Below are 25,834 nucleotides of genomic sequence, written 5' to 3'. Positions count from 1 at the left end.
AAATTCGGAAATGACATTTTTTAAGACCACCCTAATGTACAACTAACGATTGATCTGTCCTCCGGAAATGACATCCATCTTTCAGCTGCGCCTAAGCAACGCGGGCGTTCAATTTTTGGAATATTTTTCACAACCGGGACGTGTTGTTCGGTTCTAACTTGCCAGGCAAGTTTAGTTCTGCGCGCTGCTCCCGCGTGAAGTTTCAACCTGGGTTGCACCGGGTGTTCGGTAGTCCCTGAAAATCGGATATTGTGAAATCGATAAGAGAAGTTGGCTGCCCGACTAAGCTACTCGGTCACTACTCGCCTGTGATCACCTCCGAGTAATATCCTCGCTTTGGGAGGACAGGTTTCGATTTATCTCTCGGATCCATTCTTTCCTCGTACAGTTATATTCTCCTGATAAAGTACTGTCTAAATATTGGCAAAAAATTGTTAAATAGTTTAACCTTTTTTTACGGCTATAACTAATTGCAGCCGACAGATCTGACAGAGTCGTAATAATATACCGATTACAATTGAACGTAGCGTGCCATGTACCATCGGTTATGGTATATTACAAACATTCTAAAGTAGAAAACTTTCGGGTCGATAAATATCTAAAAATCGTGCTCGAAAAACTCGAGTGCTCGATTAATGGTATGAATAAAGTGGAAAGAGATATTATTACTAAACAAAAGTCTATATATAATTAAAAAATTTAAAGAAATGTTTCTCTACCAGCTCGGATACTTGACGCATTAAAATTCATAAAATTGTTAGAATATACACCAGAGTTCTAGATTTGCCATAATCTATATTTTCCATCTGAACGTAAAAGGTTGTAACAGTATAAATCAGCCATAAGTAAAATGCAAGACGTAGACTACTGAGTTTTGTAGTCATTTGTTGTTTTCTTTGTTTTTTATTTACTATAATACAATTTATACAGAAAATCTCATTTTCAAAGTAAACTCAGTTTGACAAAATTTTATGCAGGCATATATTCTCGCACTATGTCTGGGACAACAAACTCTTCTGGAGACTCCTCGAGTAGGCATCCCAGAAGTCTTGGTACAGATAGTATAGTTCCAGAAATAATAGAAGGAAAAGTTCTGCCGTAATGAGTTTGACAACTGATTAATAATCGCTTACTAAGATATTCTCCACAGAGAGAAAGGTGGCCAACTTCGATGTAATCATTCGAATAAGGAGACCACAGCTCAAACGATACTCTCAAACTTTCCCATGGCCTCAAATCTCTGGCTGGTCTAACTACGATTCGGTAATGATTGCAAAGGCTGTTGTATAACAGCTTTGCGGAGTCAAGGATCCTCTCAAACTCCTCTGCGTATTCGCTGCTCTTCGAGTCTTTGACCATAGCAAAAACTTCTGCCACAGATGACTGACAAGCTGTGAACATTCCAGCCTCCCGCAAACGGCTATTAAAAGGTACGTACTGCCTACCGCTGGCAAAATACCTCAGCGGAAAGTATTTCGGATTAATCAACTGCTTGGTATGCATTGCAAGGAAGGAAGGCAGACTGGCACCTCCGATAAGGTGCATGCGATTAACCGAATGTTTTTCGACTTCCTCATTATCTTGAAGGATGAACGAATCTTCAGGGCTCTCATGGTCCAGCCCAGTAGCTTCTACAATTATACTGCGAGCAAAATCCAAACCTGTGACCCGCATCGTGTTATCATGGACAAACTCATCGGCAGCTAATCGAAGTACGGCCAGTTCAAAGAGGGCTGCCTCGTTGTGCAGATAGTAATTCATAGGGCTTGAATACTCCAGCAATCCCAACCTCCTGCCAATATCAATGTGGCTACTCGAGCAACTTGAATTCTCACCGGGATTAAGGTTTCCGTAAGAATACAAAATAACCGGATCAAAAGCTGGCGTGTCTTTGTGCAGAACGTTGGGTAGTTTCAGAATTTTTGGAATCACGGAATCCTCAAGCTCCCACAGGATTTCCCTGACTACTTTCAAATCCTCCCTTAATACTTTGCCCACTGTTTTCAGTCGAGTAATTTCTTCATTGTCTACAGATTCGGCATTACTTGTGTTTAGACCTTTTATCTGACTAGCTGTGTCAATTCTCTTCTGCTCCAATGCATCCCGATTTGAAATGACACTTTTGTACAAATCCCATGAATTTTTCACACTTTCAGCATCGACATCAAGAGCGCGCAATTTCAACTCGTTTTTCAACTTATCCATGTCTGAAAATCGCTCGTCAAAGTCGAGATAGGGGGACAGAATCGCAAACGATTCGCTAGCCCTTTTGCCAGATACAAAGAGTGCCGAAACATAAGTGCGCACGTTAAGATTCAGTGACAAGCGTCCCAGAAAGAAGACATGTTTCATGCTCAACAGTCTTATACCAACATTCGCCATGTTGCAGAAAATGTTAAATTATCTGGACCTATATTTAGTGTGAACCTCTTTATTTAATGTCTACCTATGTTCTACGGTTTTCCCTTAGGCCAGAGTGTTATCTTCGGTTCTTGTTATTTTTGTAGCTGGCGCCGCATCGACATCGTCATCGTCGACCTCAATTTTGTCCGCATCTTTCCCCGGCTGTGTCTCTATCTTTCGCTTCCTCGGCAGAACGTAATTTCCTTTACCAGCAGCTCTTTCAGAGTCTTCAATTGTGTACGGCTCCAGTTCTAAGGCCTTGAGTCTGCGCTTGTGAACTTTGGTGGTAAAGTGATCGAGGAGTGCCTTGTTGTCGATAAAGTACCTCCTGCAAAAGAGTAGTAATTAATTTCTACAATACTGAAAATCCTTCGGAAGATGAACCAGGATAGGTTAGATGAGGTTATGTCATGTTGAAAATACTAACGCGCAATGTAGGCAGTAGTGCTGAGCCGCACCCGGCTTGTCCAAATCCACTTCCTGGTTCAATAATGCGGGAGCATATTCATCCTTGATGTCCTCGTTGATCTGCAATTCAATCACGAGACATGTGAACCGTTAAATTAAGTGGTAAAAAATCGAAATCCAACCAAGAACGATGATAACAATAACCGGCCACGTGGTGGCGTGAGGCGCGCCGCGTGTATTCAGTTCGCAGAAAAAAAAACATCGAATCTCACCTCGTCAAGATCTTTCGTTCGTCGTTTAGTCCTCCATCCTTTTTTCAGATGTGTATCTCCCTTGTGATATTTTCTACGTTTGTAAGTCATCTTTCCGCTAACGTGTCAATAATTAAATAACGAACACAGAGGTTAACTTTTCTACGAGTGGTAAAATTCGATCGTCTTGTGTTTGATAAATCGTATCCCGTTGATACATGCTCGAGTTCGTCCGCGTTGGTCGACAATTGTTGCGATTATTTCTCCGTGCGATTGTAAAAGGCGCTCACGTTCGAAATGACGAAACAGTGTCGTTCCGTTATATTTTACAGAGAAACTTAACCTCGGGTTCCGGAGCAAGGCGTGGCGGGACGTACGAAAACAAGAACGGAGAAAATGTTCTAGACCGTTCGGTATTTGTGAAGAACGGTAAGAATTACAACGTTAATTAAGTTTTGAATAATAACGGCGTCCCGTAGTGGGATATTAGAGAGGATACGATACGCGTATGTTAACGAATATGGGAAAACATAATATTTCTAAATTTTTGTTACTCGTTTTACGTAAAATGTGTGAAAAAGTCAGTCTACTCGAAAATACCGCTCGTAGTTTGTTTCACAATACCCGCAGGCAGGTATCTGGAATAAAGGAGAGTATCGATAGTTGGCGCAGCGTGGACAAGATGGAGACACAGGGCAATGCCGAACGGTACGCCCCTGGCGGTGAGACGATACGAAATTCAAACATCCGCTACTGGTGGAGAGCCTAAGCCTTACCATCCATCCATCCATTTTGAAAGTAAAAATATTCCATGACCGGGGATTTTGGTAAACGTACGTATCGTATAATCACCAAAGTACGCTGGTACCGTGGCTCGAGGGTGTATAAAATGAGTTAAATACAGGTGAGGGTCTCGCCGGCTACGGTTAGCAAGAGTGCGATTGAACCGTCGATCCTGATCTCGTAGGTGAATTCCGCGAGGCGAATCGAATGGATGCCAGTCGTAAGGGACGCCATTTTGATATACGGTCGGGTACGTCAGGCATCGGAGCCAGAAACGCGGTAAAGAAGGGTTCCCGTGCGCGCGTACATTTTCTGGCATCGCGAGGGGAGTTTTTTCGAGGATTACGCAGAGTTCGGTGCCGCGTACGAGGCGGCGGGACGGTGTACATAGTGCGTTAAGTGACAAGTGACAGGTGAATCGATGATTGCAAGTCCCGTAATCGCGGCTTGCTAGTGGCGTACTGCCAGTGGAGTGTCCGGTCTACGCGAACTCGCGTACGGTACTCGATAACGAGGCACCGACTACGAGGAGCGGAGCTCCCTTGGATCGCCAAGCGTTTTCCCGCTAGAGAGATTGGACTTTCTTGGTTAGCAAGCAGCAAGGGGCATCCTTGCTTGCGCCTCGCCTCGCCTCGCCTCGCCTCGTCTCGCCTCGCCTTGCCTCGCCGTACAGTCGCGTGTGTGGCTTGCGTATATCCCGCATCTCCGAACAGTTGCCACTGTGAGAATCCCGCGTGTGTGTTTTTGTTGCCCCGCGACCGGTTCCCGAGGGCTCGGGAGGACCTATCGCCTATCGTTCTTATTGTTCTTCGATCGGATAACGAGGAAAGAGGACAAATATTCGGCGATACTTGGCAATCTCTCTCTCTCTCTCTCCTCCGCTACTTCTCTCTCTGTCCCTCTGTGTGTCTCTGCATTTGCAACGCGGATTCTTCCCATCTCCTTATTCATACGTGTATACGTATACGTATACGCACTCGGACCTAACTTAACACACGACACGCACACATACATACACACACATATATATATATATACACACATCCCTCCGGCTTTCCCCGGTTCCTTCTCTCTCCGTCTCCCTTTTTCTCGCCCCTCGTCATCCTGTGTTCGCGATTTTAAAAAAGACAACGATATTCGGGTTCTTCCCAACGCCCGTAAAACTACAAGTCCGATGTTTGCCGCCGCGGCTCGAAATCATCTCAGGCCGAGACATCTAGCTGCGACGAGAACGTCGACGAGGGTACACCTGGAAGTAAGGAGAGTAATTGCGTCGGGGGTTATTGCAACCCTGGCGTAAATGCCCCCCCGCGGCACATGTGCTCGCGTAAACCTAGCGCGATCCTTAATTAATACGCCCACGCGCTCCTTAACATGGCCAAATTCCTCAACAAGGACCCTGTCACCTATCAGCGGGAGCGTGACGGGTTCATCAAGGGACTTCATCATTTTCACGAGACTCGCGGGTAAGAATCCACTCGTTCATTCATCGTTCGTTTCCCTCTCGCCTAATTCTCCTCCTCGCTCATTTATGTCATTCTTGTTTTTCTTTATTATTTATAGTCTGTAGTTAATTATCTTACGCAGTGCCGCTGATTATCTTCTTTAATTGGGCTTCCACTCACCGTTCAACCGAAATCCGTGAAATTTCATTTTATCTACCTGATCAGGCAAGAAACATCTAATACCGTCAGTAGATTCGGTACACCTATAACTGTACGGAATTTTTTTTATGGAAGCTTTCTGTTTACAATTCACACGTTATATTGTTAGTTTAATTATCACACCGTGCATTTTTGTTCACTGTGTAGATCTTAGCGTCTTCTTTGACACGCAAAAAAAAAAAATACGCAACAATTAATATCGCGGTAATCTTTCTTTCCATCACATGACAAAGATTGTCCCTCCAGTTCCTTCAACCTCATTGTTGGTAGTATCCTCCAACACATCCTCGGAGTTTATCAAAAAGAAATTCTTTCAATTCACTTGTAATTAACATTTATGTATGAAAGTACTTTATTCATCACCTCTTATCATTCATCGTCGTAAATCTCAAGTAAAATATCTCATACCATATTCGGTTGCATTTATCCTAACCGCAGTTGTACTATACGGTTATATAAGTAGTACTATGGTTGTTTAAGATAAGTAACGAGGTTGTTCGGTTCCAAATCCCTTCTAACGACGAGGGACTCAATTTACACGAATTGAGCTGTTTCGTTTATATTTTCATTGAATAATTACCGTAATCAGCCAAGTTACCTAGGATTCTGCGTTTCTTAGTTTAATTCTTATTTGCTTACAGTCATAAAATACGACCCATTCATTATCTGATATTCAACATCAGCCGTCCACTCTTCTTGAATCTCCACTCGCAACAAGTGCAGACCACAAATCGATCCTCTTCCCCCAAATGGATCAATTTTTCCTTTCATTACCGTTATTCGTATGATATATGATCTATCCACACCTTAGGCCTAAGCCTCACACCGAGTGAAGTCTGTTTCTTGAATCGAAAACGTTTGTTGGGTTCTTTCTCATTTTTTTTTTCTAGGAATTACTTTCGCAAATAAAGAAGAACACCGAGGGAAGTGAAAAAGAGCAGACTTGCTGCCTATACCGTCTCACGCGTCTCACTGATGTAATCGTACTCGGGATTTTTTCTGGCAACTTGCTGCTAATTTCGTTGCTGCGTGATCCTTGACATTCGCATTATCATACGCATCGGTAAAGTCCGCGAATCTATCTGGAACAACCCGCGTGTGTGATGTTGCGTTTAATTTTTAGCAAGTAATCGTTCTCTCCATGATTACTAACGTAAGTTTCATTTCTATGCCGTTCCTCGCACAGAGTACAGCAGCACATGTTTAACGTAATGTACGTATCTACGTAGGTGCGTACATACGCATGTAGTTTGTGCCCACTGCCCACATGCATTACAAACATCGTACAATACATGACGCGGTGTCGCACAAAGTCTCGTCATCATCGTCGGGAGCAGCGAACGCGGTTGGAATACAAATAAGGAGGTTTTTTTTTCTTTCTCTCCTCTCTTTTCTCTATCCATAAATTGACATAGTTTGTCATGTCGTGCAGGTGAAATCGGCTGCAACGCTATCCGTAAATTTGCACGTTACTTATTCCCGAAGCTCGCAACAGTGGAATCACCTTTCCAAATTCGTTGCTCAAAAAAGATGGCTACAGTTTTCTCACCGATTTTATTATACATTTCAGAACACCCTTCAGGAGGCCACCGAAAATCAGCGGGAACGAGATAGACTTGTACTTGTTATACGTGCTGGTTACCGCCCACGGAGGATGGATCAAGGTCAGTTGAATAACTCTTCAGCCTCTCTAACCACTTTAAACACTTTTCATACGAATAACGAATTTTCGGGTGTAGGCATAAATGCACAGTCGGAAAATTATAGCTCCAACACTGCAGGCTCCTCAAAAATTGAGTAACGGGATGAGAAACACCGTGAGAAAAGTTTTACTACCAATGGGAACTTGTGACGTGAGAACAGCGAAAAATTTGCTGTAGTTAAATTTTAGTTTTCGACGCTTTTGAACTCGCACGTGTGCGCAATTTCCGGTGAAAACGGTCCGTTCGATGTTGGTTGGACAAAATTGCAGGCAGTACGATATAAGCTGTAAGAGAAGAAGCGAGTGCTCGCTTTGACGACCGCGCGAATGATGAAGGGGGCGTCTTAAGACCCTCGAGAATCTTGAACAGAGTACTTTTTCTCTTTCCGCACCTTCCGCGCTTTTTCTTTTCTTCGTATTACCATTTTTTTTTTTTCTGCCGTCTTCCTTTTCTCTTCTGCAATCTGCTGCCTGCGAGGAGTCAAACTTTCACGTCAAGCATTAGGTACACGTTTGTTATACGTATATTTACAACCCGCGCTCTCGGGAATACAGAATAATTAATTCATCATTGACGTAGGCGCAGTGTGAAAAGTAAATATCAATAACAAAAAACGTGTGCATAAATGTTGTGGATCGAAATAAATATCGCGTCAACTACTCTGCGGTATAACGATGACGCTGATAATGAAGTCCGTTCAAGGTTCTCTCTCGGTTTCAAATGTGTGAAATGATAATGAGGAATGTGAGGTTTTCAACTTGCAACAATAATGTGACAAGCGGGGCTTTCGTCGGTCCATTCATTGACCGCGCAGTGGAGATAAAACCTCGTAAAGCGGGAGAAAAGTAAAGTATATAAACAAACGTGCAGACGATGAGCGTCTGAAAACGATGCCGGGGTAATTGCTCCGAATTTAAAACGAACAAACCGACGATAATCCTCAATGCTGTAATAACGAAAACGGCTATAAATTATTGGAAAATTGTTTATCCAATTATCGTAATTACGAGAAGCAAATGACTGTTACGTTATGTTAGAAGAACGATAAAGAAAAAAGAAAGAGAATAACTTTTCCTTGGGCAAAAATTATTATACGCTCGGAAACACTTTCTTCCCGAGTCGAGCATGCGACTCGTACTTCCTGCCAGTTTCAGTTCGTATAACGAACCACAGCAACAACTACGTCTATATATTATACGATAGAATATGCGCTATGTGGGTACAATAAGATCCTCAACCGAACCAGAATGGACTTTTACAAAAAATCGGGTTACGCACAATGTATCGTTTAACGTTTCCACGCGGTATATCGGCATACGCACATTTACTTATTAACTGCTTGCGTGGTGAAAAAAAAGTCGCAACTACACTTTCCTTTTCTACTTTTTCGTCTTACAGGTACTTGCGGGGTGTATTATGTTTCACATTTTTAATACATCATCAAAGCAACAACCCGTTGAAAGAAAAACCACCTCCGTACAATAATATCCGGCGGTCCGTCGTATACTGGACGCATACTTGGAAAAGCATAAAATTCTCGCACATTATCGCGTCGCGGTGAGACTTCCCGATACGTATGCATGGTACATACATACATACATACATCACCTTTCGCTCCCCCTCCCCCGCCCTCGAAGTGCACGACGGTTCCTTGAACTTGCCGCGCTGCTTCCGGCGAGGCGCCGAGAGGCGAGAAGAAGAGAGGCGCGGAGAGGAGAGGAGAGGAGAGGACCAGGTCCGCGTGGCGAGTTCCGCGAGTGAACTTCGCGCGTCAATCGGAACCTCCGCGCAACCACCGTCGCCTCTGGTGTCCCGATGCGACATGCAGCAGCACTCGGTCGTCGAATGTCGTCCGCCGGCCGGCCGGCAGCCTTCCTGACGTAATACGACACACCGAAGAGTCACCATCGAACTCTCTTCTACTCTGCTCGCTCCCTACCCTCCCCTACCCGCCCCTTATACCCTCGATATTCGGCGCCTGGTCGCGTGGCGAGTTGACACTCGGCGAAAGGTTCCGGCAGGAGGAGGAGGAATAGGAATAGGAATGAGAGTCCACGCGGTGAAACGCGATAAATGGCACAGAACGGAATTAACGGAGAAGCAACGCTCACGGAACTGAGGCGGCAGAGACCCCCCGAGGGTTACTAACCCTGCGACGACGGTGTCGTACACGCGTGCCTCACGTGTCACAAGTATATCTAGGTATGGCATTCTTCTTTACCGGCGGGCGTGCAAAGAAGACAGTAGCCTCGTACACACGGATTAGCCCTGTCGTTTTTTTTTCTCTCTTTTTTCCCTTTTTTTTTATCCTGTCGAAGAAACTACCGTACGGGTACCACGATCGACTCTCTTTCTCTCCCTCTCCCTCTCTTTCATGTTTCTGTCACAGTTCACCGCGTAACGTGCGAACATATTGTATCCGTACGCAATGTATAGACATGCGTTATTATTACGTCGGAAACGCTGCATGGGAGAAATCCACCGAACCAAATTGAAACCTTCCAGCCGTCGGGGAAAATGCAGATTGTTTATGCAAGTATCGTGAATCAGTAGCAGCGGTCAGCTAACTTTTCTCGTTGCATTGACGGCGTATCACCGACCCTGTACAGAGATAAACCGCCCACACGTGTGTTGTTGATATTCTTGTTGTATCCTGCGCCGTCCCAAGGACACCGTTACAAGAAGCAAACTTCCGTTCCTGCTCGCCTAGCCTGTGCGAAATACACGATAATTTCTTTTTGTTTCTCTACGTTTTTTCCATTTCCGGGATCGCCGATGGCGGCCGGTAGGAGGAGGAGGACAAGGAGAAGGAAGAGGTGGAGGTGGAGGAGCAGACCTACTAAAACATTATTAACGTAAGGATAACGCGGAAGTGGCGCAAGGTCAGGGTCGCGTTGCGCGGACGCGGGGTAGGGGGGCATAGATCAGCGGTGGTGAAGAAGAGGAAGGGATGTAGAGGAGTAGACGGTGGCCGACGGTAGCCGAAGGCTTTAACCGTCAACAAGTGTGCGTCGCGGCGCCTAGTATTCTTCTCTTGGTTGTTAACCGAAGAAGGGAAGTCACTTTCCCGGATCTTTTTTTTTTATCGTGCACCATCTCGCTCGATTTTTCTTCAATTCTTTTTTTTTCTCCTTTTTTTTTTACTCTTCATCTCGCCCTAAACGTGTTCCGTCGCAGCAAGGGGAATAATAATCTCGTCTAAACTCGTCGTGCAAAATTCGCCCTCTCTTATTCGTCTCCCCGCAAATACCTGATGCGAATTTTACGACTTCTTTCTGTCCGGTATATGGTACCCGAATATAACGTGTATTATTATTCCGTGTTATGGAAGTTGGTCCCCTCGCAACGATCGACGGACCGGGTCGTTCATTCTTTTTGTTCATCTTCTTGCCACTCAACCGCATATTACACCCATCTTTTTCTTCATCGCCGTAACGCCGGAATACCCTTGGAATATCATTAGTCTACCTTTTCGTTGAGAGTAATAACAATCATAATCATGGTGCAGAATTATAAATCTAAAAGCGAGAAACTCTGTTATTATTCCGGAAATAAAGTGTACGGATCGCGAAGAGTAAGATATATAGAACATGGATAGATCGCGTTTATTCGTGTATATTATGTTGCACAATAAATTCACAGGGGTTAAACGGCAGTGGCAAATGAAGACGAATGAAAATAAAAAACTAATACTAGTAGTAGTAGTAGTAGTAATGATAATAATAATAATAATAATAATAATTTCTTAAAAAGAGAAAGAGGGAAGTGCAAAGCCAAAGTCTGTGGGTACGCACAGGCATGCGGGTTCGACTCGTATCCCTAGACACGCGGTTTGTCGGTCGTTAAAGCGGGGATCGGAGGTATACAACACCGAGCAAACGAAGGAAAGATCGAACGGGTAGCGAGGAGGCGACGTTTCGTGGCGGGGGTCGCCTCGCCGGCAGACGCAAGCAGCGGTCGATACGGCAACGCCGCGCCCCGGCGTCGCATACCGGACGAAGAGGCGGGCGACGCGCAGCGCTCGACTCCTCGAGCAAGCCGTCGGTGAAGTGAGCCGAGGCCGCGCGGACGCGCCGGAAGATTTCGACCCGGCAACACCGCCGACGGCGGCGCGGTTTCTCGGGGAGCGAAGAGAAGCCGACCCGACGGTAGCGAGCCGCCTGCCTGCCCGACTCCGCCAGCTCTTTGCCTCCAGACTCGAAGAGCAACGCGCGCGGCGGTCGGTTCGTCCGACCATAATCCCCGACGCTACTCTCTTCTCTTCTCTTCTCGTCTCTTTTCTTCTCTTGGATATCTCTCTTCTTGGTTTGGAGGAGAAGATGCAGCAGCGGCGACGTCGCCTCTTTCTTCTCTACCTCAAAAACTTACCGACTCTAGAGAAGGAGAAGAAGGAGAAGAAGCCTCTGGTGGCTCTGCGCACATAATTTCAGAGATGCCTTGCTTTATATACGTTCGAAATAATATTTGAGTTCGTACGGAAAGCGAAACAACGACGAACGATTATTTTCTCTTGTATGTGAAGCGAGCAGTTTGTCAGAGAGAGAGAGAGAGAGAGAGAGAGAGACGCGCTGCACGACGATCTCAGAAAGAGAGTAACACACCATACTCGGTGATCCTGCGGCCCCCTCCACACCGATCCCAACGGTACACGGATGGTTTCGTACGTCGGTACGAAAGATCGTCAATATTCCGAGGCATCTAACTCCGGAGTCTTACTCGCGCCGTTCGCGTTTGCTTTATGTTTTCAGCCGTCTCGACGTTAAGCAGCGTCGGTTTTAAGTAACGCGATACGTAAGTTCGTTAGAGGCTCGCTCTCTTACCGCGGGGAGAAACGGGAGAAGAAACGGAGTCGTTAAAAGAGCGAAAGAAGTAACTTTACGCTCGCTAACGCCGACGGACCGGTGACACGGGTCGTGGGGAGGGGTCGGAGCGACGAGCGACGAGACTCGGGGGACAAGGATAGTCGAGCCCTATATCTGGCAACGCTGTTAACCGCCGCGGTACGGCAGCGAGAGAAAGAGACAGAGGGACTGAGAGAGGGAAAGGGGGAGGTGCGGAGGAGGGTGAGGAGACCCAGCTCAACGGAATATCGTGCTGCAGAGTGTGTCGTCGTCGTCGTGGTGCGTTGCAGCTGCCCGCCTGCTGCGTGTGCTTTTCACTGGCGCTCGCTTTTCGCCTCTTTTATCGTTACTTTAATGCGCGTAATACGTCTTCCTCGCACCGTGTGTATTATATTGCACGCATGTATGTGTGTATGCATGTACGGCATACTTGCGTACACGTAGTGTGTATTTCAGATTGCGAGGATGAAGTTGGTAACGTTACTGTAACGATTCGTGTTTAGATAAAGAAAATCGTTACTTCGCACCTTTAGCGATGATTGAAATTTAGCTGACCGTGATAAGCAAAACGTAGTTTTATTTTTAAAAGCCAACTACTTGAAAACCATTCTGAAATTGTGGAATGATTACTTTCTCCCCCTGATGTTTCGTTTCGTTAGGTTAACGTTACGTTAATTCGGTCTTGTTTCGGGTTTTAAGAGACGGCTGACTTTTTGCTTCAATTCATATGACACACATTTTTCCCGCCCGTAGATCGTTATTGTTATTCACTCCGCACGACGGGTGCAGCTTTGCACGAACTAGAAATTTACGATTCAAGGCTATCGATCTAACTCGGACAAAACTTTGTCTTTTGAATATCGTTGTAAGCATCGTGCATCGTAGATTTCATTTCGTTTCGTTTCATTATTTGTTTTATTGTCTCTTTATATTACAAAGACCGAAACCTGACACTTTCTTCGTTCGATCGTGGGGTTGGTTGTTTCGTTTACGAGACGACAAAAACCAAGAATCAATTAACTTCTCTGCGGGTGTCACTTTTCGAACGTCGTTGGCAGCACGAAGGGAGGTGTAACATTGAATAGATGATTGCTTTGAAAATTGCTTCATTGCCGCGAGGGGTGAAAGCGATAAACACACACAGGAGTCGATTGCTTCGGCGAAAAGTCGCTACAAGAAATCGTGATATGAAACGTAAATTTGTATCTTCGATATGTTGTCTCATTTATCGCACTGTCTATCGTTGTCATCGTCATTACTGGCTCGTGATGAAATTCCAGATTCCAGCTAATCCACGGACAGATTACAAATGTTTATTTAACAGATATTAAACTAGCGGAGTGTCGACATAGTATGCATGAATATGTACAACGTAAACAACTTGTTCCTTCTTAACACAGTATATTGCATAAAATCCATCTGATATACGCGCGTATGTTGCATGGACGATAAAAAGTAAAGAGAAAACGTAAAAGAAAAAGAAAGATATGATCGTGTTATACCCACCGTGTATAATTGTAAATTACTCGATCGTCGGACACTGCCTTCAGGCCGCAATACGACGCGACGTGCTCCTCTACATATCGACGTAATCAATTAATTAATTTAAATAATGTTAATGTGCGACGGATGTACAAGCATCATCGATTCTTTTGTCCGTTGTACGATACTCGGTGTACACGCATGTAATTACAAAAATTGAAAATATCCGAATAAATTGACAATTGGTTAAATTTAAGAATTGACATTTTTCAAAGTAATAAAAAATTCATTTTCACTTTACGAAGTCTTGTTATATCAATCGTGAATGTCAACCGTGAATGTATTCGTCTTACGATTCCGTCAAGTACCCCTAAAAAAAAAGTACGCGTATGGTCGTAGGCTCTATGTTCCCGCTCTTTTACTATACCTCTTTCACGCCAGAGGCGTTACCCGGATAGAGATTCTTTTAAAAGAGGGTTTATTACGCTCTTGTACTCCAATGAGCAATCAGCGATTAATGACGGCTCTCGATCTCGATACCTCGTTACGCAATTCCGTTATATCAGCGCATACAAATTTTTTTTTTTTATTGCATCGTGACTCTCAACTCCGTTTATGCGGTTATGTATGAATATCATCAAGAATTTTTGAGGGATTGCGTTATGTTCGGCCATATTTTGTTATCAATTCCCAGAATTTTACAAATCTATCATACATATATATATGTATGTACGTATGTATGTGTATGTGTATAATCACATTTAAATTCATAGCATCTGTCTCTCACGACACTTGCAGCGGACTGTAGGTGTTTTCTCGTTATAATTGAGAAACGTGGGCAGTGACCACGTGACGTAGTTACTCACAATTAGATGCAGTTTCAAGCAGTTGGCTTTCAGACTAATTGTCTTAAACTTTACTAAATTTTCAGGTACCTTTTCCGTTACATCTGAAATGAACGCTTATTATTATTATTCATTCTATAAACGTTAGGTTGCCCGGACAAAGATCTCGGACCATTTTTACGTCCGGTTGAACAGAGCGGAAATTGAGTTTAGCCAACCTCGACGCGTTGTACTCTCGTTCTATCGAATTCTGTTGTAAGTCTTACGGGCCGAACTACGGTCGAATCAAATCTGTGCGAATCAGTTAAATCTGATATTGATTTTAACAAACACACCGCCATTTTCATCTGATTTTTATACATGTCTGATATTCATCGAGCTTGTTTTTCGAAATCGACCACTTGCCGTACATAGATCAATTGATTGCCTTGCCAATTTCACATTGTTCGTGTTATCATTAGGAATTCTACGTTCCTTTCAGCCATCATGCTGTCGTCGTAATAACCTGACCAAAATGCGACTCTCTCGCAAAGCGGTCAATAACGACGGTGTTGAAACAGTCTCCAAACTCCTGGCTGTTTAAAAAATAGAAACGAAGATTCAGTCAACAAACGCATCTTGGATTGAACAGACGTGTCAGTTAAATATTGAATATCGAATCCCTTTGAAAGTTCTGTTGGCGTTAGTTCACAGTTTCCTCGTTAAAACACAAAACGCAGATTATTATCCTTTCTCCGACATGTGCATAAATTCCTCCGACTTCCAACCCCCGATTTAATCTCCATTCAAAACGGTCTCGTATCTCCGATATTACCCACATCTACCCATCATCAGGCATTTCCGAAGAAGGGGTTGGATCGTGCAGACTCGATTTCATCCTCCGCGACTTCGGCGATCTTTCCCGCGTTTGTTTGAGGTAGCGCTGCACCGGCAGCTACAATGTTGCTCCACTGCAGAGAGACGCATGGCAAGGAGGAGGCGGCGGCGGCGGTGGTGGAGGGGGAGGGGGACATAACGCGCGTACCTATACTATATACAAAGACACACGAGGCGACGACGCGATCAGCTGATCTCTTCGACGCCAGACTGCGCGCTGCCAACCTTCCTCCCCCTCCTCCTCCCTTTTCTCCGACCAACCGACCAACCGACCGACCGACGACCGATCAGCTGACTACGAGAGGAACTGTCAGTCGCGCTCTGGGACTGCGACCCACGTGCTCGGCGAGTACAACGACGCTCCGAAGTCTCGGGTGTGAGGAAGAGAGGAGCCGACCTTGTCGTTAAACTCGAAGATGATACAATTCAGTCGTGCCGATATCTGTCCTTCCACGTACGTCTCCGTATAGCTACATTTTATACCGATGAATTTCACGCCGACAGGCGAGACGTTAAAACTTGTGTCGCGATACACCGTCTTTGACCCTTTGATCTGGAACGATATTTATTTATCCGTGATTAGTAAACTGGGTGTGAAATACGGACCTTCGAATTGGACCTAGATTGGCGATGTAAAAATAAGTCTGGGATCGTGCTTTTTTTATTCTCGAAGAATTAGCACCTTCGTACTCATAACAATTCGAACGTTGTTTATAACGAAACGAGCAAATTAATCTTTATCACTTTTACAGGTTGCGTTTATTTTTTTTTTTTATTTATTTATTTATTTATTTATTTTTTTTCATTGTACACGTGTGTGCACGTCAAAGACCTTTTTCCAACTTTTAAAAGCAAAAAAATTACTTTTTTTAATCATGATTTTTTTAAAAACTATTTTATGTGAAATTGCCTAATGTTTATTGTTCGTACTAAACATGTAAGAATTTTAATCAGGCTGCAGGACATGAAACTTGATATTGGCAAAGGAGAGTCCTTGTCGTTTTGAAGAGTTTAATGTAAATTTCCATTACAAGAGTCTAATAAATCGGGAAAAGAAAAATAATGGGTGATAAGAGGGTCTTTTATTAGGTAAACGAGGGAACGAATGAATATATTATGTTAATAGGGACGCCGGCTAATTCGCTAAAGTCTTTCGTAATTTTTAATCTTCTTAAAAAAAAATGAATTAATTTTTAATCTGCCTCAGCGTAATATATGTAATGAATTAAATCTTTCAGAAACCGCATTGTATGAATTTTGAAAAATTTAACTTATTTTCAAAAATTGATACTCTCAGTTTCGATGCTTTGAAACAATCATGTGTGAAGACGGAACTTTCAAAACACGTTTTTTAAATTCTGCATCCTGCATTGGGTTTTCTGTTTTATTCCTTGAAAATTTTTATAGAGAATTATGAGATGTTTATACGACATTCTCTCCAGATTCATTGTCGTATAGATGAAAGTAGTTTTTAAGGTTTTCGGACCTGTGGGGACTGTGGAATAATTTATACGAATATAGTTTTTTTCTTCAATTTATTTGAAAACGTTAACAATAAAGCTAAAAGCCTCTGCATAACGATTACTCACAAGAAAATACAAAGTATGTATTTACCAGACAATCTGCAGTTCACGAATACAACAAATTAGCATAAAAACGTCGTCATACATAACATTCCAATCAGCAGCCGAGTTTCCCTGTAAAAAAAAAAAGAAAATTCGCTACCTTGTATAAAGACGTCGATATTCGTATTTTATAATATTCTAATTAAAATTAGCGTACTGCAAAACTTGGTGTTTGTATAACTAATGTTCAGCAATCCACTGACTGAAACGCTGAAAGCATAAATTCCAGATATCTTACAGTTATAATTTGCTGCGCCCAGAATAAGTACGTCGTTGTTAAACATGTCACAAATGTATAAGTTTAACTTAAAAACACCGGGATATTGTCGATGACAGCATGGTTCGATAAGGTCGAGTGGATATTTCAAAGATGATTACGGTGCAGGTTGTTACAATCGTATAGCGTGCATTATTTTTCTGCCCGCGCTCCTGTAAATTGGTCCAAGAAAGAAGAATAGGAAGAAAAGTTTGGGAAACGAATGAAGTTTTTTCTTTTTTGTTCACGACGAGATTGCCGCGGTAAACTTAATCTTTCTTTTCCGAAATACGAGAAACATGAAACTGCACAACATTCCAAAGAAATAATTGACCGGTAGAAAATGAAGAAAATGATTAAAATGATGATAATAACACTAGGAATAGCTGTTTCAAATCTAAATGATTAACACCAAGAACGGTAATGTAGGGATTAAAAAAACACCCCACGCGAATGTAAATTTTCCACCGCAAGAGGAAGAACAGCTTACGTTTTCGTGTTTCGCTTACTGACATTTGACTTTTTTTTTTTTTTTTGCAACTTACGCAAAAAGTTTGTTCTGGCCCACGTGATTCTTTATCAACGAAACGAAGAAAATGAGAGCCTGTAGAATTCTTAACGATACGTTAGGATAAAAAAAGGAGAAACACAACCTTACCGTTCTAGGGTCAACTAAATATAAGTCGAAAGTAGGAGGCGAGGACACGCGGGATTTTCGAAACTACGAGAAGAGACGACGCAGCAGCCGAAACCGAACCCCGTCCGTGCGGGACGCGTTTAAAGGCTGCTGCCGGTGCTACTACTACGGATAAAATCATTGACGAGTAGCGGCGCGCACCACGCGGTTTTTCAAACTCCCGTGACGTTAACGGTGACGTCACTGCGTAGTCGAACACGTGGTCCTCGCGATTGGCGTACGGCCGAACGAAGGAGCAGCGAGCGTCGTGCGGCGAGAGGAGAGGAGAGGAGAGGAGAGGAGAGGAGAGGAGAGGAGAGGAGAGAAGAGAAACGAGTGCGCGGGGGGCAAACAGGCAACCGGTGGGTTCGTAGACGGCCGACCGTCTACGAGAGCGGACCGAATGAAAATGAAGCTCCTCTCTTAAGTGAGCGAGGGGACTCCGGCCCTCCGACCTCCTCGCCGAATTTGCCTGTCGTCTGCCGATTTGATAAGTTTTTGAAAAAAATTTTACTTCAACATTCGTTTCTACACAGATATTTTCCAGAGAAAGTCTGCCGGCAGGTTTTACGGAGATCGAAAAAAAAGGAAAATGACATGTACGATGTCGTATAATATTTATGGTATCGAAAGGTTACGTGCGTTAACGATACCACAGATTTCATCTCCGTTACCGCCTGCCTTGTCAGTTGAAACGTGATACCTTGAAAAGTGTCGTTTACCTACTTTGGTACATATCGCATTTCCGTGTGTATGGATGTGTAAAACCGTCAAGTAGTAGAAGAAGAAGAAGAATAAAATAAGGCGACGAATGACTTTCGGCTGATACCGCGATTCCCGGATAACCTGCGACGATCTCGTTACCGTCGATACCGATCACCGCAAAAAGTTGGCGAAATTTTCCGACGTTTCGCGGCGAGGACGAGGACAAGGATGAGGAGGAGGCGCCGTCCTTGGGTAGCTCTGGTATCGGCGAGGGCACGCTCGCGTCTGCGTTTCGTTTCATTCGTGTTCGGTTGGCTGCTGCTGCTGCTGCTGCTGGTGCTACTCGAGAAAGTCGAAACGTCAGTGCGGGTCACGTGGTCTTCAGCGACGCACGTATACGTGTATATACGTACAACGTGTTGTTTTGTTGGGATAGGTCGGGGGCAATCGCGCCGCAGTTTTACTACCACGCGTTCGACTGCATCAAACACACGCCGCCGTGACCTCGTCTCTCTGTTCTTCTCGTCTCTTCGCTTCTCTTCTTCCTGCTCTCTGCGGCTCCCGAGATCCGATGTTCGGAACCACTCTTGCGATTTATCATTTTTTTTTTTTTTTTTTTCAAGTATAAGAGAGGTAGGAAACAGTTGACGTTAAAAGTCAGGATAACCTTGTACGGCAAAACACATACGCATGACTTTTAATCGTCGTACAGGTGGATAAATTTTTTTAATTTCTGATCAACTAATCAACGTGATAATCATTTATTTCATGCCTGCGTATTGGATTTTATTTTTTATTTATACAGTATACAATTTTTTATGTATAGATGCAAAAATGCAACAGCAACGTGGAAAAAGTCTTGGGATATTTGGAAAATTGGATAAAGTTAGCGATTAATCGTTCGTTCGGGTTGTATTGTTAACGAAATAAAATAAAATACAATTTTATTAAGATTGGTGAAAAATTTCTCGTGGATATATAGTGACGACAAATGGAGCGACGAGATTGCCTTGCACCTCAGACGACCCTCGGCGTTTTTGCGAGGCTATGAATAGACAGCCGCGACTCGGGCTGAGATCCAAGGAGCACTAACCCAGTGCTGCAGCTGATGCATGATCCCATATTATACCTACACCCTGGATATTCCTGGTACCAGAATCCGGTGGTTGTATTTTTTGAGATTTTTCATCTCCCCGTACGGTGAAAAGTCTGCAGATCTCCGTCCTTCGAGAAGCTGAAGTATATATATATTATATATGTGTGTGTGTGCATAACGCGAAAAGTGACAGATATAAATAGGAAATTAGAAACAATGACGATTCCCTGTTGATATTATCTTTGTTTATAATCGGCATTTTGTTCGTACGATAGAACATTGTTAACGAATTAATTATTATTTGGTATATTTTAAAAAGGATATGAAAAGAAAAAAATTTACAAAAATTCAATGAATCCGTGCACAAGTTTTTCTACCGTTTATGACCGACATGCAAGTCTTTATACTCTCTGGCTTCGTGACGCGGGTCAAAGGCTTCGCGACTAGAAATAACTGGGAGCCGCAGGTAATGCCTGTGTAGGCTGCACGAATACTTAAACCGCGAACTCGTAAACCGAGGGGTCATAAACGTATCCGATTTTGCTCGAGGGTACGTACTGTAGTATATGCATATCGACGCCCATATGCGAATATATTCAAGTGAGAATTGGAAAAAGTGAGAAACTGATAGATAAAAATTAAGTGGAAGCTGCTTTTTCTACTCTCATTTAACCGTTTCGCTTATTCATATTTATATTAGACGTAGACTTACGTATTTTCAAATATCCAAGTCTACGGATATCAAAACCGGAAAAGGATGTAACGGCCCCAAATTCTACGTGCAATCGTCACAGCAAAACATGTGACGTGAAATTCTCGTATCGCGCAAAAATAAATAAAGAGATGATATGAAAAGTACGAAAAATCGTGTTGATGCATTTTTATTTTTTTTTATTTTATGTACCTCGTACTGACATTGAGATTGAATTGCGTAATTCATTAAAATTCAACTATATATATATGCGTAAATTTATATTGTACGGTTAATTTGCAACGGGCGAACGAGGTCATTGAACTATTATGTATCGTCCGTTCGCTGATTATCCATTTCCTTTGTACAACGAGCCTGTTTACCTACGTTTACGTACAGTGCTTAACGTTACACACTTGTGCATTCACAGTATACACCGTAAATTCATGTATTACAAACGTTTGTGTAATCTGTCCGACAGGTAAACTCGAGGAACGAATGGACGTCACTTTGCGAACAGTTTCACCTACCAACCGAATGCGTGAACAGCGGTGTCGGCCTCAAACAAATATACCTAAGGTAAGCGGGTAATGCGTAGAACTAAATACTTTGTATTTATGTATTTATATTAAGGTGTTTCAGAGAGAGAAATAATTAACGATTTTCCAACGTGAGATCGCTTAAAAAGTTTGTTTAGTTTAAAACAAAAGATTCTGTAAAATGATGGCGTCGTAAGTCACGTGGAAGATCGTGCTCGTTTAATTTTTCACTTTTTTTCAATTATTACTTCGTTCCTGACATTTATACAATTCAAGCAAAAAAGACGACAATCCGTAACACAACGATGTATCATCCGGAAATCTTATTACCCTAAATTAAAAGTTCGTATTAAATTATAACTATTTTATGAGATTGAATTAATAATGAAAAGATCGTCGGATACGTTTCTCAAATATCAACCGAAGACTTGATATTTTACAAGTTTGGGGTCTTCGGTGTGATTTAAATTGATATTACGATCGGTGCAAGCAATAAAATGAAGAAAAAATAAAAAATTTATTCACGATACTTCTTAAAATTAAAAAATCGCTGCAATTCATTATTACGTCTCTTACTTATCCTCAATCGTTCTCCTAACGTGTTATCGGTACAAAGAAGCCTTATTCGTTAGTATTATTGAAAATAGCCTGTCAAGCGTGTTTGAGGCGAGAAAGAAAATATCGAAATCCAACAAGAAAAGAATAAACCTGTCTCTATAACACACTGTTAGAAATTCGGTGTTCGATATAACACTGAAAATATTCTACAGAAGTTCACACTAGTTTGGCTTCGATTTCAAGACCACTTGTCGTCAAGAATCGAACGATTTACACCGATGATGTTTAATTTCGTACCAATCGGTGTGGACTTTTATCGATACCGTGGATTTCCTACAACAGTGCGATAACACGCGATAACTCGATAGAAATTTTCACTCTTCTTCTTCTTCTTCTTCTTCTTCTTCTTCCTATATCTTATATCTTATTGTATCACGCGTTTTAATTTCCGTTAATTATTTCATACACCGGCAATTTACCACCGCGAGTCTCTCGTTTCTCATTCGCAAAGAAAGCCGCGGCGACGAGCCGGCTTTTCTAGACATGTTTTATCGTTAGAGAGGCCGAGTTGTGCTTTAAGGAGGCACACGTGCCGCGCGCGGTTTCGATAAAGTACTATCTATGCCTGCAGCAAGCAGGCAACCAAGAAAAACCAAACCGCCGCCGTCTCCGGCCACTCCGCTTCCCCTTCATCGCACTCTCGGCAACTCCGTCCGCCGATACGACGACGCGAAACGATGCCTATGCTAGGTAGTATTCGGTGCATGAATGAAATGAATGAATCGAGGGTGTGGGGGGGGGGCGAGACTCGGCCTCCCGATCAGACTCACTGAGAGTGAGAGTCGGTCACTTCCCGACTATCATTCCCGCTCGCGCTTCGTCGGCGGTTACTTCCTTTTTTCCTTACTCCATCGTTTCCTCCTTTCTTTCCTTTTTCTTCCCGCTCTGCGTCTGCATGTAAGGTATAATAACAACAACAACGGCAATAATAATAATAATAATGGTAATGGTAATGATAATAATAATAATAATATCGCCGAAAATTTAACAAATCTCGTCTTGTAACTTCTCGAAACTTGTCTTACCACGTGCATTACAAGTTTACAGCGATTTTTGTAATTTCCCGCAGTCATTTGTCATTCAGCATATTTTTATCATCTATTCTTCTTGCGTTGATACATTGTTTCCTTGTATTATGGTTTATCGTTTTGTTTGCGTGACAACGTTTATGTATGTACGGATTACGCTGTAGGTTTGGTGATTTTGATTGTTTTTTTTTTTTCTTTTCTTCCTCCCCGGACACTTGAAATTCGAACGTGAACTATAAAACGGAAAAGATTAGTATCGGTTTGGCTTGATTATCGAATTGTAGAGAAAAGAAGGAGAGAAAAAATAAAATGGTGATGATTTAAAGTTCACCGTCACGCGGACAATTAAACAGACACGAAAATCATCAAATTATTGCGTGTTGAATTTTTTTTTTTTTTTATTATCGTCTGAAAATTGTCAACGGCGTAAACGATAAAAGCGTAAAAATGAAATATTATACACACGTGATACAAAGAATGTTGAAATTTCGGTTTAATTCAAGTAATTTGGGAGGGGGAGGCAGAATGGGAAGGAAAAATACGTAATTACTGCGTTAAAAATAAAAATTAACAAATAAAAAGAAATACCTTCCAGAGGAACAGATAATTTTATTTTACGAAATTATGCACCGGCGATGTATTATTTTTACCGCATATAATAACGTACGTATGATGTTGATATGTCGATATTTTCAGATACCTAGACAGGTACGAAAAGGTTCACTTCCTCGGTGAAGATGGGCAGCAGGCTGACGACGAGGATGAAGACTCGAGACACCGGAAATGGTCAGCGAGGGCGCTTCACTCGGTACCTTTGACCTACAATCATCATCAGCACAACGTTGCCGGTGAGTGTTGAATTTATTTATTTACTTGCTTTTTTTTTTTTTTTTTTTTTTCTTATTCGTCTTACCATTTCGTTTTCGCCAACACGTGCACAAGGATTGTATATACCATCGTCGTGTGCAAAATATAACGCAACTAAAATTCTTGACATGCTTTGACGTTGGCGTGCCAAAAATTTAACGACGAAAAACTAGCTCGTTCGCAAAATATTCGATATAACGCTATTAATATATGTACGTTTAACGTTTTCTTCTCCTCATTATACACTGCTGCTTATCACGTTTCCCTACGAATCCGTTTAAACACACGTTCTAATTCATGTAAAGTTACACGCAGCGGCTTATTTTACATTGTTTTCAAGAAATGCCAAAGAAAAGAAAAAAAAAAGAAGAAAAATGTATAGTACAATGTAATGGTTGTCTTCTAGTGTGTATATAAATATATGTATATATATATATGTGTATATTATGTATATATTATATATATATACTTAGTCACGTCTAAACTCGTTACTATTACTAGTCAGTCATGCGCAGTTACGTTATAGATATACGTATATATTACAAAATATCTATTCGACGGTATTACAAAGCAACTGGATTAGATGCGCTATAGTTGCAGGGGCGTCGCGTGTTATCTCCTTGTACGGCCTATGTATTCACGTTTATACGCGTATATTATTTATATGTTATGCGTATATTCATTTGCCATGAAGTGACGAGGGGATACTTTAATCCTGCGTTACGCGGCATCGCCGGAATGGATCGTAAGTTATGATAACGGCGACGCAAAGGAAAATGGAAAAAAAAAGAAAAGAAAAGAAAAGAATGAAACAAATCACATCAAATCGCGTTGCGTTGCATTTTGATCCTGCATTTTTTTTCGACGCATACGTATACATATCTAACAATAATTCTTACTTCCCGCATCGCAGAAGAAGGGAGAACAAAGAATCGTATGAAATACTAACGTACACAATAATGATTGCAGAAATTTCTCTTATTCAGCAGGTTTAAATTTTATTTTATAGTCTGGAATCGCGTCGTTTTTATATTATCTCTGTTAGTATTATTGTTGTTAATGTTATTTTTATCGTTATCATCGTTGTTGTCATGATATACGTACGGGAAAAGCGAGTTAAGCATATCACAACTTACGAAACGATATACCTACGGTATGCTGATGTATGGGTGGCTAGGAAAATATCCTCTACGTTATACACACGTATCGGTATATTCTGCGTATGGATGTATATGTAGGTACATTCGATGCATATCAGGGTTTCGTCGAAAAACTACGTTTTTCAAATTTCAAGTCAGACTGGTGTGGAAAATTTCGGTCTTGACGAAGAAATAAAGTGATTTCAAGGAGAACAGTTTTTGGTTTGTATCATGCATTTTCTACTTCGATGGATTTATTTTTATAAGTGACATCGGTTGCAGGTTTTGGTGACGAATATATGTGAACTTGATGTTCGCTTACTCCTATTCGAATCCCAATCCGGGCATGTACGGCAAGAGGGGCGAGGGGGTTTAAGACCAGTCAGATTCCTATTGAGAAAAAATATACCAGTATTGACTCTACTTGCTTTCCCTTACCGTATTCAGTAATATTTAGCTGTATTAAGGAAATTCCCGAATTTAGAATCGTTTGCTCAAGGTGAAAATATTAACCAAAAATGTTCTCCTTGAAAGCATTTTATTTTTTGTCTTACAGTGATACTTACCATACCATCGTAGTTTTTCGACACGGCATTATTTATACGTGTCACGTAGATATGCACTTACGCACGATGCGCGCAAAGTCAGGTATCATACGTGCGAGTACAATACACGCAACGCGTCTCGGCTCGCTCGGTCTATATTCGGCACGCATGCGCCTGGCGGACATTCCCCGATGTTCACCGGCTCAAGTTGTTCAACTTTGCGATCCCGGGCGCTCTCGTTGTAGGCCTATCGGATCCTCGACGACGCCGGCGCGCTGCGCCCTGCTCTGATACCCGGGAAATTGCAAATATCCTCCTCCGCGAAATGCGGATAAAGATATTTGGTTCTACCGGGGATGAAATTTCTTTTTTTTTTTTATTATTTTTTTTTTTTTTGAATTAATACGTGTGGAACGATATTTTAGTAAGGAACTTGGGTGAGGCGACGAAGCGTACTGCTAAACTGTACTGCATTGCTGGGGAAAATTTGTTGTTTCGCAATTTCAGGATTGGATGAAACTCGGTCGACCTTTGATTAAAGCATTCGAAATTACACTCGTGTTTAGCGAATTAAACTGCGTAGGTTGATTTTCATAGCTTCTGAAACTGCGATGCGATGATTCTTTGGTTAACTTCTCGTATGTACGCACTTTTGTATTTATTTGAGTTTTATGCACGTAAACCAGGTAGACGAGGTTTCTTAAAACGGGTCTGAAAAACAACATTCCACTGTTAATTCAAATCGTCTGCGTAAATTACGTATCCGTAACTATTCAACGTCGATGAAAATTTA

General features: G+C 42.3%; 3 protein-coding genes across 10 annotated transcripts in view; 1 reads left to right on the top strand and 2 right to left on the bottom strand.

Annotated features, from left to right (window-relative positions):
- Positions 1-897: 897 nt before the first annotated feature.
- Positions 898-2,382, bottom strand: LOC124221023 (Seryl-tRNA synthetase-like insect mitochondrial protein). The gene has a single exon (XM_046630642.2). It carries the CDS (start codon positions 2,380-2,382, stop codon positions 970-972), a length of 1,413 nt encoding a protein of 470 aa, XP_046486598.1. The 3' UTR covers positions 898-969.
- A 33-nt stretch (positions 2,383-2,415) lies between these two features.
- Positions 2,416-3,663, bottom strand: LOC124221037 (zinc finger protein 593 homolog). Its single transcript, XM_046630666.2, has 3 exons — positions 3,084-3,663; positions 2,831-2,931; positions 2,416-2,731 (listed from the first exon to the last, which is right to left on the bottom strand). Exons 1-3 carry the CDS (start codon positions 3,171-3,173, stop codon positions 2,467-2,469), a joined length of 456 nt encoding a protein of 151 aa, XP_046486622.1. The 5' UTR covers positions 3,174-3,663; the 3' UTR covers positions 2,416-2,466.
- Positions 3,664-3,818: 155 nt separating this feature from the next.
- The window catches only part of Bap170 (Brahma associated protein 170kD), a 37,986-nt gene continuing 15,970 nt past the window's right edge, over positions 3,819-25,834 (top strand). For all 8 annotated transcript variants that reach the window (XM_046630596.2, XM_046630592.2, XM_069137485.1 and 5 more), the window contains exons 1-4: positions 3,819-5,311; positions 7,080-7,173; positions 20,787-20,884; positions 23,187-23,338. In XM_046630596.2, coding sequence (XP_046486552.1) covers positions 5,220-5,311; positions 7,080-7,173; positions 20,787-20,884; positions 23,187-23,338 — 436 coding nt within the window. In that variant the 5' untranslated portion in view covers positions 3,819-5,219. The remainder of the gene's footprint in view (positions 5,312-7,079; positions 7,174-20,786; positions 20,885-23,186; positions 23,339-25,834) is intronic.

Source organism: Neodiprion pinetum, chromosome 6 (assembly GCF_021155775.2).
Source record: "Neodiprion pinetum isolate iyNeoPine1 chromosome 6, iyNeoPine1.2, whole genome shotgun sequence".
Taxonomy (NCBI): Eukaryota; Metazoa; Arthropoda; class Insecta; order Hymenoptera; family Diprionidae; genus Neodiprion; species Neodiprion pinetum.
Note: the sequence above shows the minus strand (reverse complement) of the source record. Positions and strands in the feature narration are given on the sequence as shown.